The sequence below is a fragment of the Oryctolagus cuniculus genome, chromosome 1 (assembly GCF_964237555.1).
Source record: "Oryctolagus cuniculus chromosome 1, mOryCun1.1, whole genome shotgun sequence".
Taxonomy (NCBI): Eukaryota; Metazoa; Chordata; class Mammalia; order Lagomorpha; family Leporidae; genus Oryctolagus; species Oryctolagus cuniculus.
The window spans coordinates 177,731,406-177,747,565 of NC_091432.1; the positions used below are offsets into that span (position 1 = coordinate 177,731,406).

At 42.0% G+C, this 16,160-nt stretch overlaps 1 protein-coding gene across 7 annotated transcripts in view; it reads right to left on the minus strand.

Moving 5' to 3' along the window:
* FREM1 (FRAS1 related extracellular matrix 1) overlaps positions 1-16,160 on the minus strand; it is a 179,531-nt gene that overhangs the window by 97,617 nt on the left and 65,754 nt on the right. For all 7 annotated transcript variants that reach the window (XR_011380085.1, XM_070052347.1, XM_002708087.5 and 4 more), the window contains 6 exons: positions 15,567-15,911; positions 14,347-14,489; positions 5,726-5,922; positions 4,984-5,074; positions 3,024-3,191; positions 735-943 (listed from right to left, as the gene is read on the minus strand). Coding sequence is in view for 6 of the 7 variants with exons in the window: in XM_070052347.1 (XP_069908448.1) it covers positions 735-943; positions 3,024-3,191; positions 4,984-5,074; positions 5,726-5,922; positions 14,347-14,489; positions 15,567-15,911 (1,153 nt within the window). In the remaining variant the exon portion in view is untranslated. The remainder of the gene's footprint in view (positions 1-734; positions 944-3,023; positions 3,192-4,983; positions 5,075-5,725; positions 5,923-14,346; positions 14,490-15,566; positions 15,912-16,160) is intronic.

Sequence of the window (16,160 nt, forward strand, 5' to 3'; positions counted from 1 at the left end):
CCCCTATAATTTGAATTTATGTGAGAAATTAGTCAGTTTATCTATCTAGCTGGCCATTGCTTTTCAATGTTTGCTGTATTAGCCACAGAAATTATCTTACTAGATTTTGTAGAAAAGTTTCTTGCAAAACTATAGTAGATAAAAGAAATGGAAGACATTAAGGTGTGGGGAACTAATGTAGGACCATGAGGCAGGGATTACTCTATCCCTGTAGGGACAGAGTACTACTTCATGTCCTACCCACTCAGTCTACCCTACCTGTGCACCTGCAAACCCTTACTGAGTAGAAAAAAATAAAAGTTATACTCAAGATTTTGATTAACAGAATTCTGTCCCGGGATTTTCAGGATTATGAAATGGGCTTTTCTTATAGTCAAGTTCAATTATGCAGATTAGCCTCACCCATTATTTCAGTCTCCATTTGTCTAGTTTGATTGTTACCTTTTGTGATATGTGCATTTGCAACAAATTTAATATTCATTGTAATTAATTTTTGTTATTCAAATATCCATCAAGTCTTCCTACTGGTACAGCAAGCCAGAGGGAAATAAAGTGTCTGAAGGGAAATGAAAAAACAGGTCATCTCTAATTTTTCCTCTGACTCTTCAAAGTGTTAAATAGGATGTTGGGAGCTCTGAAAGAATCCAGTAAACTTCATTCTCCTTGCTCTACCTCACGATGGGTCCAGATGGGAGCCAAAGCATGAAAAGGACAAAGTCATGAAGTGTTCTAACCTAACTTTTAAGGTACAGAGGTCTCCCCAGGAAAAGGTGCCCCCGGGGTTTAAAGGAAAGCCATCAAGCTCCACCCCTCCATGTAGAGGCTGTCTCTGTAGGGAGAAATAGATGTTGTCCTGCACGGTGTCCACGTCAGAGACCAGGATGTGCTCTGTGCTGATGACATGCTGACCTCCCTCAGTCACTCTCAGAGGGTTGGTGAACACCTACCAAGAAAGAGAAAAACATTCAAAGTCTCATTCCACAAGGTATCCCTGAAGACAGAACTCATTTAATCACTGTAAAACTCCCAGGACCCTCTTCACGTGTCAATTAACTTTTCATGAATGGGGTAAGGGAACAAGTTCATAGCTGAAAGTTTTGGCTAAAATATTTTTGTAACCCAATGTTTCCAATCTTAAGCATTGATGTGTACAAAGAAGCAAGTGTCTCCCTCTTATTTTACCAAACTTACCTACATACCTACGTATGTGGAAGGAAGGAAGGAGCTCTTATTTTTTAAATTTTTATTTATTTATTTGAGCCACAGAAAGTGCACCCATATGCTGATTCACTCCCCAAATGTCTACAAGAGCCAGACCTGGACCTAACCAAAGACCACAGGTGAGAACTCAATTCACATCTCCCACTTGGGTGGCAAGAACTCAATTACTTGAGCCATCACTGATGTCTCCCAGTGTCTTCATTAGCAGGAAGCAGAAATCAGGAGCCAGAGCTGGGTAGGGAACCCTGGTATTCCAGTATGAGACACGAACATCTTAAGTACTTAGTCAAACACCTGCCATGTAGCTCTTTATTTAAAGAGGACAATTAATCTTTGCACCAAGGTTCCTACTTGGGAACCTCATTTTCATGAGTTTTATCATGTGAATGGCCCAGAATGGAAATGCTTTCAGGAATACATTTGGCTACATTAGATGATTTTTAAAATATATATTTTAGGGAAACTTTCAGGAGTCACTGTGCACTTACTCCTCATGTAGGATCTCTGTCCTTAATGTGCTGTGCATTGAGATTTAATGCTATAACGAGTACTCAAACAATATATTTCACTTTGTGTTTCTATGGGGGTGCAAACTGTTGAAATCTTTACTTAATGCATACTAAACTGATCTTCTGTAAAAAAAAAAAAGGAAATTATCAATTCCCAACTTGACTCTCACTGGGATTAAACATGACAATAGGTCTGATCTGATTTCATCATCATTTAAAAAAAATCATCTATTATTTTTCACTTTATGTTTCTGTGTGGGAGCAAACTGTTGAAATCCTTACTTAATGTATACTAAGCTGATCTTCTGTATATTAAGAAAATCAAAAATGAATCTTGATGTGAATGGAAGGGGAGAGGGAGTGGGAAAGGGGAGGGTTGTGGGTGGGAGGGACGGTATGGGGGGGAAGCCATTGTAATCCATAAGTCGTACTTTGGAAATTTATATTCATTAAATAAAAGTTAAAAAAAAGAATCGAAAGCATAAGGTTAATTTGCCTCCATTTTTTTAAAAAAAGATTTTTTTTAAATTTGAAAGTCAAAATTAGAGAGAGAGAACAAGGAATACCTACAACTCAAACAAGGACTCATATGGGATGCCGGCATCAGAAGCTGAGTGCAGCTTAGCCTGCTATACCACAACCCAGTCCCCCCTTCTTTTCTTAGGGATGAGACATGTATAGGTTCTGGTCCCCTCTGGTTTGTAATGAAAGGGAAATGTTCCTCCTTCCGTTCTTAAGGGGGTAAAAAGAGCCCAATAATAGCCTCACTGATTAAGTCTGGCACTCACAAGTGAAGGAGGGGAACGGGGCATGTCAGACTTGGTGTTTGAATGCCAGTTTCATGGATAAGACGCACAAAATAGCATCGCCTTTGTAGTTCACTCTTAATGAAAGGTGTGGGTCCTTTGAGTCTGGCAAAAACACTGGACAGCGTAGGATGAGAGGGCCCATCTGAATTTATTTCAGAAAATTAAAGAGCTTCTTTAGATAACAAAATAGTACAGTTGCCCTGTGGTGAGAGCCAATAAGCCCTTCTGGTTGCTAAGAGACCCAGGACTTAATCCCCTTCCCCTGATCAACATGTGAAACTCAGCAGAATGAAAAGCAAATGAGATTCAGATAGAACTTTGAAAATAATGCCAAACTCAGCAACCAGAAAACCTCACCTAGTGGATAAGTAGTCCCATGGAAAGTAAAGGACTCCCCTCCCCTTGCTTTTCCCTCCTCGATTGCAGCCGTTAAATTAAAAAGTTGATCTTTCTTTCCTTCCCCCACACCAGGCCTTGTACGTACCTCAGGAGCTTGATTGTCCACTGGGAGAATGGTAATGTTAAAACAGATCCCATGCAAAGTGCCGCCGTGCTGGTTGCTGATGGAAAACGTGAACTGGACGTGTCTGACATGAGGGCCTATATCCTGCAGAGGGGGCATGTAGGCCACTTTCAGGTAGTTCACAGCGTGCTGCAAAGCAAATCGAGATGGACTTGTGGGTGTGCATCAGCAAAGACCAGAAACCTTCAGAGACCCATGTCCAAGACAATCATTGTGCTGATATTAAATATCACCATCCTCAATTTAAAGATCCTCCAAGGGTATAGTTTATAAATTATATGTTCTACACATCAGGAAAGAAAAAGACAAAGAAATTAAGTAAATATGTCAAGTGTCTGAAGCCACCAACTCTGTAAAGGCAGGCTGGCGTTATACCACAGTGAGTTAGGGTGCAGCTTATGATGCTGGCATCCCATATTGTTATGCCAGGTCAAGCCCCAGTGCTCCACTTCCTATCCAGTTTTCAGCTAACGAATACCCCAGGAAAGTAACATACGAAGGCCCAAGTACATGGGTCTGTGGCACCCAGTGGGAGACCTGCATGGAATTACTTGCTCATGGCTTTGGCCTGGCCCAGATCTGGATATTGTAACCATTTGAAGAATGAACTAGCATTTGGAGATTCCTCTTCTGTCTGTCACTCTGCCTTTCAAGTGAGTAAATAATCTTACAAAAAAAAAAAGAGAGAGAGAGAGAGAATAGTACTTACTATTTGGGACTCACATAGGCATTTAAAACCTCTAACTACAGTGAAATTAGCCATAATTAGTCCAAACTACACAGCTGTCTGCTGCCTAAGCCCTAAACACCATTATCGTGACTTCCCATGGGGACTTCAAAGTAGGATCTATACAAGTAGGCAGAGTTTTGGTGAAGGATTTTGGAAGATAGTAAATGTTATGGGTTAAATATTTTTTAAGATTTATTTATTTATTCATTTGATAGGCAGAGTTACACAGAGAGAGGAGAGATCTTCCATTTGCTGGTTTACTCCCCTAATGGCCACAAAACCAGGAGCTTCTTCTAGGTCAGGAGCGTCTTCGAGGTCTCCCTTGTGGGTGGCAGGGGTTCATGGACCTGGGCCATCTTCCCCTGCTTTCCAAGGCACACTAGCAGGGAGCTGGATCAGAAGTGGAGCAGGCTGGGATTCAAACTGGCGCCCATATGGGATGCCAGCACTGCAGGCTATGGCGGCCACAATGCCAGCCCCTGTGGGTTGAATTGTGTCCCCATAAAATGATATGCTGAAGTCCTAAACCTCAGTATCGCAGAATGTGACTTTATTTCAAAACGGGGTCTTTGCAAATGTAATTAGTTAAAATGTGGTCATACTGGAGTAGCTATATCCAATATCCAGTGTCCTTATAATGGGAAGAGAGAGAGGATGGCCACATGATGACGAAAGCAGAGATGGGAGTGACGGCTTGCTGGCAGACCACGAGAAGCTAGAAAGAAGCAAGAAGGATTCCCCAACAAGGTCTCAGGAGCTACATGACCCTATCGACACCTTGAATTCAGAGTTCTAGCTTCTAGCATTAACAGACAATGAATCTCTGGTGTTTTAAGGCATCATATTGTGGTACTTTGTTATGGCAGCCCTAGGAGGCTACTGTGAGTTAAATTTGCTTAAATTAAAACATACGTACCTGATCCCCAAATTAGAGTCCTGCTCCTGGCAGAACAAGGCAAAGTGCTGTGTTGAATTCTACCAAGATTCTGATGTCATATCCAACATGATCAAGCACTTTTAAATAGATGTCATGTGCTTAATGGAAATGTACAAGCAGAGATAATAAAGACACTAAGCTTTTATGGCAGACATCAAAGGCCAGTATTCTCAGCTGCAACACTCATGCATGCCTATCTTCTTGCAGGACATTTATATAATCAGATTTATCAATATTTTCACATATCATCATACCTGTGTGAATGACTTCAGTCCCAGGGCAGCAGGATTTTTGGTTAGCTTTGGTATGCTGTCTACCATGAATAACTTCCCAGCATCCAAGTATCTATGGAAAAATACAGGAGAATATATCAGCTAATGTTACAGGTAAAAAGAGTCACATACCCTGCAACCAAATTTCAAAAACTGAAAGAACTCATTGTGGAAAGATATCAGATGTCCCATCTTCATATTCTTGTTTTAGGTAGGGAGCAGGTGCACTAACTTTATGTCCAGGATCACTGATGCCACCTCATCACTGCAAAAGATATGTACAGAATCTTCTGATTCGGCATCATGAAAGGGAACTGTTATTCTCATCCCAAGAAGATTCCTCTATTATCATGTACATGACCCTGACCTGCCACTTTTCTGGACTGAGATCATCAAATACAATCATTTCTTAACCTGTGATATCTAAAAATTACAGAAAACCTTAATAAATTTTACTAAAAAGAAAAACAAGCACTCTCTTTAGAGAAGGGGGATTAATGACTGAAGCCCCATTATGCTGAAGATACTACAGGTTACAGTGACTTTCTAATTAATCCAGATTTTGAAGGGAGGGCTGAGATAAGTTTGAGATAACAGTAAATTCTGAATTGAGTATAAGTTCATGTCTGACCAATGAAGCAACTGAATCATGGTACTATATAATGATAGTTTTTACTCTCGAATCCTAGAACTGATGGCCCTAATGATGACTTTTCAAAGATACCTGTGGCTGAAGGAGAAAAATGGGGGGGTGGTGATGGTGTAGAGCAGCTCCCCATCGTGTGATTCTGTATCTAGGAAGTACAGATGTTTCTTGGTTACGTAGGCAACCTCTGTCTCGTTGACAACCAAATGCCGAGAAACTCCAGGAGCCTCTTTTGGAAGCTGGTCATCCACTGGAGTGATGTGGATTGCCACCACCTGGAATGAAAATATTTGTCCCGTTAATCCAAGATACCCAGAAAATGCCAAAAAGAAAGTCCCCCATTACCTAGTCACAGATAAAGTGATTTTCAAAAGCTGAGATTTATCGTACACTTTTGTTAAAATGATTCAGGAGCTATTGAGGGCATGAGATAAAAATGAGATACTTCTTACTCATTTTATATTCCGTTTAAAGAATTTGATTACCACAGTTATAGTTGATCCAGTCATGAAGGCTGTAGGATGAGCACATAAAACAAAAAAAGGTGTTCTAATTTTTAAAAAACATCTCCTTGCCATCAACAGCCAACACTTTTCTTAATACTTCCCCATGCTCAGTCATCAGGCATAGAAACCTTAACATAACTTTTGGTTCTACCTTCTCCACCCATGTATAACACAGTCCCAGAGTTTCTGTTCAAGAAATTTCTATACCAAGACCAGCCCTACCTATAACCCTAAGTGTTAGACCTACTGCTAAAGGCCAAACTCTCATAAATTCTTCCCTATGTTATTGCAACAGCTTCCCATTAGCCCTAACTCCAACAACTAATCTGGACTGTCATATTTCTAGCATTATTTTTTTTAATGTAGTCAAATCAGTTGATTCACCTCCTGAAAAACTCTTAACTAGCCATCCATGTTATTATAGTATTATTCAAATTCCTTAGCGAGGCTCCAAGATCCTTCACAGTTTAGACACACTCTATTTTTCACCTTTGTCTTCTTCCACTTTTCAACATTAACCTAACATTCTAGTTGCACACAATAGACCATGTGCTGGTCCTCTAGCATATGTCCATGCTTTGGCTCAAGTTGTTTCTTCATTCTGGCTTGCTTTTCTCTTGTTTTCTCCAGCTATATGAATTTGTCTCAGCCTTTAAGCCTCTTCTTAGACATCCCCAAATTTCTCAGTTGGAATTAATTAATTCCATTTTCTCAAATTTCTCTTATCCCTTGATATGTTTCAAATGTTTCCATTCTTACAAAATTGATGTTGAAATTTATGCAACAGTATTTTTTTAAGATTTACTTATTGATTTGAAAGGCAGAGTTACAGAGAGGCAGAGGCAGAGAGAGGTCTTCCACCCACTGGTTCACTCCCCAGATGGTTGCAATGGCCAGGGTTGTGTCAATCCGAACCCAGGAGCCAGGAGCTTCTTCCAGGTCTCCCACATGGGTACAGGCGCCCAGGGACTTGGGCCATCTTCCACTGCTTTCCTATGCCATAGAAGAGAGCTGGATCAGAAGTGAAGCAGCTGGGACTTGAACTGGCACCCATATGGGATGCTGGCACTGCAGGAAGTGGCTTTACCTGCTATACCACAGCACTGGCCCCTGCAATGGTATTAACAGGTAGGGCTTTTAGGAAACGATTAGGCCAGGAGAGAGCTCTGCCCTTGTGAATGGATTGGTGCCTTATAAGAATTTGAGGGGCGAATTCACCCTTCTACCTCTTCTCCAATGTGAGGACAGAGTATCTGTGCCCTCCAAAAAATGCAGCAACAAGTTGCCATCTTGGGAACAGAGCAGCTCTCACTCAACCTGCTAGAGTCTCGATCTTGGATTTCCCAGCCTTCAGAACTGTCAAACTTTTTTTTTTTAATTTCTCAATCATCTAACAGCAAGTATTTCATTATACCAGCATGAATGGACTAGGACATCCCTTGATGTCAATCTCTGCTGGACTGAAAGTTCCATGATGGCGGGATTATGGTAGCACGCAAACCACATGGAATTTGACAATACCGGTTGAAGTATTTACTGCACTACTCACATACCAGAAGCTGTTTGACCTTAAATAAGTTACTCAACTTTTTGATACCAATTTTTAAGGCTTTCTTTTTAATATAAAATTTAGTTATTTAAATGGCAGAAAGACACGTAGAAAAAGACAGACAGTGAGAGAAAGCTCACATTTGCTGGTTCACACCCCAAATGCCTGCAATGGTTGGGGGGGGGGGGGCTGAAGCCGGGAGCTGAGAACTCAACCCTTGTCTTCCTCATGGATGGCAGGAACCCAATCACCTGAACCATCACTTCTGCTTCCCAGGGTCTACATCAGTATGCAGCTGGAATCCAGAATGCAGGTGGGAATAAATCCCAGGCACTCTTGAAAGAGTTACAGAGAGAGGGAGAGACAGAGAGATCTTTCATCTGCTGGTTCATTCTCCAGATGGTCACAACAGCCACAGCTGGGCCAGGAGCCAGGAACTTCATCCAGCTCTCCTATGTGTGTGGCAGGGGCCCAAACACTTGGGCCATCTTCCACTGTTTTTCCCAGCCCATTAAGCAGGGAGCTGGATAGGAAGTGGAGCAGCCAGGACACACATCCCATATGGGATGCCAGGGTCACAGGCAGCAGCTTAACCTGCTTTGCCACAATGCTGGCCCCCAACCAGAATCTTCATTGCTAGGCCAAATGCCCACGCTGTGTCAGTTTTCTTATCTGCAAGTTCAACATGACACTAACAACCTCACGAAGTTCTTTTCAAAAATCAAATATCACTATGTAGGTAAAATGTCTGGCATGCAGTAGGTACTTAATATATACTATGCTCATCTCTGTATCTCCACAACATCTGGCATAATATTTTGTAGAGGGAACGCATTTCCTCAGTGTTTGTTAAGTGAATGAGTCAACATGGCTTGTTTGCAATATTAAGAAGTCTTGAAGCTATCCTTACAGGTTCGGATCATGCTAGAGGGCAAGGAGCACTAACTAAACAGCTCTAACCATCGCATCTATTTCCTTAGAATACTCTGGAATTGGTTACAGGAAAGCTATTACTTTCTCTGGACGTGGCACAGGCACAGGGGTATTTGCACAGCCTGCCATAGGAAAGTATTCTTACCCTGATTTTATGCTGATGCTGTCACCAAAACACAGATCAGCAATGACAATTCTGTCTAAAACAGCGGTGGTCACAGGACCCGATTTGAAAATGAAGGTAATTCCTTTTTAAATTGACATACAGAGCAGAAACTAAAACACAGTTAAGCTTTTCTATTATGTAAAATAAGACTATATCACATCGGCTTACCACCCACAAGCTGTGCTCCCCAGGGCAGATCATCTAACCCCTCTGGCACTCTGGTTTTCTTCTCTGCACATTAGGAATAATAACTATGGCTATTAAAGTAAAATATTATCATGATCAAACAAGATAGTGGCACAGTGAGCATCTGGCACTTAGTAGGTTCTCAAGACATTAACTCCCTGTCTCTACCTTTCATTATTTTTATAAAAGCTTACAATATGTTTACCATCCATTATGAAGCATTTCAATAATTAAAAATTGAAGCCAGTTATCAAAGTAAAGGAACACAATGACAGTCATTTCTCTAGTCTCCTGGAGTCTGTGTCATGATTTTTTCCCCAATTACAGTATTTTGCTAATCTACAAAGTTCAGGAATGCTCTATGGGACCTTCCCACCATAGTGTGGATCAGTGAGGCTCTACTTAATTGAAAAACTGAATTTAATAAGGAGACAATAGTTATTGTGCCTTCAAAGAGACCATTTTCCATGCTAATTTATTCTCCAATGTGTTCTTTGTGTAAAAAGAATGTACAAGCAAGCTTTATTATACCTCTGTAGTAATTCTTGGTGGGCACATTTTTCAACATGTTTTATGATAGCCTAAGTTGATGTGTCTTTACATATTTATGCATGTTTAAACAATTACTGCGTGTGTGTCTATGGGTGAGAAAAACCCTATTTTAACAAAATTCCACAGAGAAATAAAGCATTTTCATTGTACTGAAATTTGGTTGTAACAAAGACATTATTAAACACCCATTCCCAGGCACACAGTGGAAAACTAGTGCTCGAATCGTCTTTGGTTTCTTGTTCTCTGGCAAATCCCTGCAGTCTACTTATGGCCATGGGCACCCACGGACTTGAAAGGAATCAGAATATAAAGTGAGGAATCAGCATAGACAGTGACAATGTCTGACTTTGACGCTCAGACTCAGCTCACAGTAGGACTCTCCACCATCGGGAACCTGACCTCCTAGTGGCCCTGAGTTCCTGAGCTGTCCTCTGCCTTGAGCTTTGATTCGTGCCTGCTCCTTATTTTACATCTTCCTTTTTGCCAATCCAGTATCACTTCTCACCCCCAGAAACGACCTCCCACTTCAGTTTTGCACACAGGACTTTCTGTTCCAGCTTGTGGTAAACACGTACCCCCAGGGTGCCTGTGGTCCTATCCAGTCACCTTTCATTGCACCCTTCCACTTTAGTCAGGCTGTTATGGCACCTGCTTCCTCTCTTTGTCCATGTTCAGTACTCTCCTCTATCTTTATTTTCCACCCTCCAATTTCCAATATGTCTCTCTCCTTGCTATTATCTGAATCTGGCTTTAGCATGTCCCTTAAGAGTGTCACATGCTGGAAGCTTGCCCTCCTTGCTAAGAGGCAGTGGGACGTCTGGTGAAAGGTTGTGAGATCATTGAGTGCCTTTGGAAGAGGTTAACACAGTTGTTGGGGAACCCCAGTCAGGGTCTGACTTTCTCTCTTGCCATGTGATCACTCCCTCCCATGCACCTTCCTGACACTGTGATGCCATCTGCTGTGAGGCCCTCACCAGAACTGAGCCAATGCTGGCATCATGCCCTTGCACCTACTGGACTGTGAGCTAAATAATCTTCTCTTTATAAATACCCCACTTTAGATTTTCCTTATGCTAACAGAATACTCTCACACTTTTGGTTTTATGTATCTTAAGGCTTAAACTCCATAAAGCAGGATTTAGAAAGAAAATTTTTTCTTTTAAAAAATAATCAATTAATTTAAATTATTAAATACATTTAGTAATTTAATAATTAATTAAAGAGGCAAAGAGACAGAGAGTGTCCAAGCACTGCTTCATTCCCCAAATGCCCGCAATAGAGGGGACTAGGCCAGGCCAAAAGTGGGAGCCAGGAACTCAGTCCAAGGTCTACTACCTAGGTAGCAGGGATCCAACTACTTGAGCCATCATCTCCACTTTCCACAGTGCACACTGGCAGGAAGCTGGAATCACGAGCAGAGCCTGGATTTGGACCCAGTAAGCCAAACTCTGATATGGAATGTGGGTATCCAAATCAATATTTTGTATTACTATTTGAGAGGCAGAGTTACAGACAGAGAGGGAGAGATAGGGAGAAAGGTCTTCTTTCCACTGGTTCATAAAAGGCAACAATGTCCAGAGGAGTGCTGATCTAAAGCCTCTGGTCTTCCACACAAGTGCAGGGGCCCAACCACTTGGGCCATTTTCCACTGCTTTCCCAGGCCGTAAGCAGAGAACTGGATCAGAAGTGGAACAGCCACGACATGAACTGGCACCTGTATGGGATGCTGGTGCCACAAGTAGAGGCTTAACTACTATGCCACAGTTCTGGCCCCACAACCAATAATCTTAATCAGTAAGCCAAACTCTTATCCCAAGGAAATACTTTTCTTTTCTTTTTTTTAAGATTTATTTACTTGAAAGTCAGAGTTACACAGAGAGAGAAGGAGAGGCAGAAAGAGAGAGAGGTCCTCCATCCACTGGTTCACTCCTCAACTGGCCGCAACAGCTGGAGCTGCGCCGATACTAGCCAGGAGATGTGAAGCCAGGAGCCAGGAGCTTCCTCCAGGTCTCCTACGTGGTTGCAGGGGCCCAAGGATCTGGGCCATCCTCTACAGCTCTCCCATGCCATAACAGAGAGCTGGATCAGAAGTAGAGCAGCCGGGACTCAACTGGCACCCACGTGGGATGCAGGCACTGCAGGCGGCAGCTTAACTGCTATGCTACAGCGCCGCCCCCAGGAAATACTTTTCAAAAAGCAAATGACAATCACAGCAACCAAGATAGAAATAGAAAAGGGATTTCTTGCTGATACATAGACACCTTGTTGATATGTAGGTAGATCCCAGCAGGAGTGTTCAGGGGAAGAGTGCAGGGAGATAATAGGAAACCTCCTTCTTACTTTAAAGAGATTCTCATCTGAGAACACCCGTGGTTTCTGCCTCTATGAAGGAAAAGGAAGCTTCCTAACAGCATGACCCGAACAACCCTGGACCTGATACTTTGGTGATGATGGAACCCTCTGATCACAAATGCTGTAAGTAATCATCTTATCTGAACTTTCATTTTTTGTTGAATATTTTAAATAAATTTTTATTTGTAGAACTTGAGGAGGTACTTGTCCAAATTGAGCATCCAATCATCTAACAAACTAGACGATCATTTAAGTCCCTTAAAAATTACAGCTGCAATGATGATATCCACGTTCACCAGCAAGGTACACAAAATTTTTGTTTTTGTGGGTATGCACACACTAATTCCTTGAAACTTTGTGCCTGAGAGGCAGCAGATAATGGCCTAAGTGTTTGGATTTTTGCCACGGACATGGAAGACCCAGATGGAGTTCTGGGCTCCTGGCTTCTGCCTCGCACAGACCTGGCCACTGCAGACATTTGGGGAGTGAACCATCAGATAGAAGAGATCTCTCTGCCTTTCAAATAAATTAAAAATCAGTAGGGGCCAGTGCTGTGGCATAACGGGAAAAGACGCCACCTGCAGCGCCGGCATCCCATATGGGCATGGGTTCCAGTCCCGGCTGTTCCACTTCAGATCCAGCTCTCTGCTATGGCCTGGGAAAGCAGTAGAAGATGGCCCAAGTCCTTGGGCCCCTGCACCCACATGGGAGACCCGGAAGAAGCTCCCAGCTCCTGGCTTCAGATCGGCTCAGCTCCAGCCATTGCTGCCATCTGGGGAGTGAACCAGAGGATGGAAGACTCTCTCTCCCTCTGCCTCTCTGTAACTCTGCCTTTCAAATAAATAAATAAATCTTAAAAAAAAATAAGTAAACACTAAATGGAAAAAACCTGTTCCAATTAAGTCTTCATTACTTTGGTCTTTATCATAGAGGAATCTAACATTTCTGTGTATGAGGAAAGAATTCTTGAAATTTTCACTTTTAAAAAGCTACTTAGTTTGCTAAAAGTGCTATGGTATTCATGTCAGACACGTAACTCAAGTTGAATAAATACACAGAAGACTTAGAAATAAACTCTAATAACAGTTGTCATTTTGAACTCTCAAATGAACAAAGGTCTTAAAAATTTTTAATCCAAAGGTCAGTATTGTGGTGCAGCATGTTAAACTGCTGCCTACAATGTAGGCATCCCAGATAAGTACAGGTCCGAGTCCCAGCTGCTCCACTTCTGATCCAGCTCCCTGCTCATGTCACTGGGAAGCAGTGCAGAGTGGCCCAAGTGCTTAGACCCTTGCCACCCATGTGGGAGACCCAGATGAAGCTCCTTTCTCCTGGCTTTGGCCTGGCCCAGCCACAGCTATTGTGGCCATTTGGAGAGTGAAGCAGTGGATGGAAGATCTCTCTCTATCTCTGTCTCTGTCTCTCTCCCCTCTCTCTGTAACTCTGCCTTTTAAATAAATAAATATTTTAAAAGATTTAATCCAGAAGTATATAATGCATTGGTGAAAAGAGAGAGCTGTTGCTTGAAGTTGTCTTGTTAGTCAAAAAGCACTTGAATTGAGATGCTTCTCGTTCGTTCTCCACTCCTTCTTCAGAGGCATCACCTACCTCCTCTAGTGTCAGAGCTCTTGAGTCTCATCCTCCCTAATCATCTCCTTCTGATGTATTCATCATAGAAAATGGATAATCAGCTTCAGGTAAGCATCAGCCGAGGTCAGTGACTGTGACATTATATGATATTTATGACACAAGCTTTTACTAGTCATTCTAGAACAGGTGGAAAATTTGCTGCATCCACACACAATACCTCCCAATACAAAATGCCTAGAAAAGGGACAGGGATTTGGCACAGTGGTAAGATCTTGCTTGGGACACTCACATCCCATCTCAGAGTGTCTGGACTTGAGTCTCAGCTCCACTCTCAATTCCAGCTTCCTGCTAATTTGCAGAAAGTTCAGGTAAGATAATTACTTAATAGCATTTGTGATCAGAAGGTTCCATCATCACCGAAGATTAAACTCAGGACCAGGATCGTTCGGGTCATGCTGTTAGGAAGCTTCCTTTTCTTTCATAGAGGCAGAAACCAAGGATGTTCTCAGATTAGAATCTACTTAAAGCAAGAGGAGGGAGCAGGTGATGGCTCTAGTATTTGGAAATGAAACAGCAGATGGGAGATTGTTCTCAGTCTCTGTCTCTCTCTCTGTCTTTCAAACAAACTAAAAGAGATAAAATAATCCCACTGTTAAATAACCTTAAAAACACTAAATAGAAAGTTATAGTACCCTTTAGAAAAAATGTTTGAATAGCCCTAATGCAAATAAATCTCTTTAACTTTGCTTAATCCATTGATTTTCAAGTCTTGAACCTTGAAACCTGTTTTCATATAGTTTGTGACCATCTGTAAGAACTGATGTCTTATACAAGATGTTGGAAGCATTCAGAAGTTATCTCTTACCTGTGGCACTGAGAGATTTGGAGGTTCATGGCTGTCCCATAGGACAAATTCAAAGGAATCTTCAAAGATTTCTTCACCAAAATGACGATAGTAAATAATCCCATTAAAGAGATCCCTCTGAAGGAAGCCAGGGACAGGATAACCTATTGGAGGCACAAACACTACTTTTTATTATATGAGTTTACCAAGTATTTGGTACAACGATATTAGACTTACCACCCAAAGTTCCTCTGCCTAGTACATTGTATGTGCCCAAGGACTTCACATTTAATGTTTTAAAATCAAAGTTTATAAAAAGTTAATCAAAGTTTATAAAATAATAAATTGGAGAAAGTAAAATTGCTATACTAGTCTTCACATAGGAAAATTATCACTAGAAAAAAAATTTTCCAAAAATATCATCTTATTTAAAAACACAAAGTAATAATAGTTATTATTATTATTTACTCGATTCCTATTTTGTCAAATTTCTGACCTACCCACTTTAAGAGGCAGTTAAGAGGGGCTGGTGTCGTGGTGCAGTGGGTTAGGCTGCCGCCTGCAATATTGGCATTGCTGGCATCCAAATTGGGCACTAGTTTGTGTCCTGGCTGCTCCACTTTCAATCCAGCTATCTGCTAACGTGCCTGGGAAAGCAGCAGAGGACCACCCAAGTACTTGGGCCCCTGAAGCCATGTGGGAGAACCCAAATAAACTTCCTGGCTTTAGCCTGACCCAATCTTGGCCATTTTGGCCATCTGGGGAGTGAATCAGCAGATGGTGGACCTCTCTCTCCCAGCCCCCTCACTGACTTTCAAATTAATAAATGATCTTTTTAAAAATGAATCATTTATCTAATGATTCTAACAAAATGTAAATGAACAATATATATGAGGTTACTTTGCAATCTTGAATAAACCAAACACCTCCCTTCAGATTTATTTGTTCCATCTTCTCTTGGTATAATGGTTATATTGTTAACTTCTCTTGGCATAATCGTTACCTTGAAGTTCATCTCTACACTTTCTAGATGTACACCCTTGGACAGGTAAAATTAACTTCTCTGAGTCTCTGGCTTCCCATCCATGAAATGGCAATAGTAATAGCATCTTACTCCATAACGTTGATGTCCACCTTAGCACAAAGGCAGGCATGATTCAGCAAAGCCACAGGAGTACACAGAAATTTCTCTATGGAAGAGTCAGTTTCCTCCACATGAATCTTACAGGCCCAGAGCTTACCTATCAGGCCAGCCCCTGGCTTCTTCATGATCTCGCCAGCCTGTGGGGCTGTTGTAATGTTAAAGAAGATGTAGTCATCGCTGGAGTCCACGTCTGAAGCTCTGAGCATGGAGCCCTGGAGCGGGATGGTCTGCCCCTCTTCCAGTTCAATCACGACATTGGTTACGAGGAACGGAGGGCTGTCATCTTTGGGCAAGATGTTGATAGGAAACTTGTGACCGATGCTGTGATGGCCATCAAATATCCTGAAGACCACAAAGTCTTTGGTGGAGTCGCTGTCATCATGGTGATAGCGAACAACTCCAGCCTGCAGGTCAGCCACAGTGAAGAGAAATGCCTTTCCCCCTGACGGAGAGAGCAGAGCAGGTGCAGAGTGAATGTGGGAGCACTGACACACGCCACTACAAAGACAGCATCAGCACAGGAGATTGCCAGGGAACATAGTGCAGCCCCCACCTGCCCTGCAGAACAACAGAGGATGGCCCACAGGGCCCTGGAACATCACACATCTGGTGCTGAGTACTGCCTCTAACATTTATTAGCTGTGTGGACTTAGGAAGGCATTTAATTCATTTGAGATCCAGCTATAAAAAA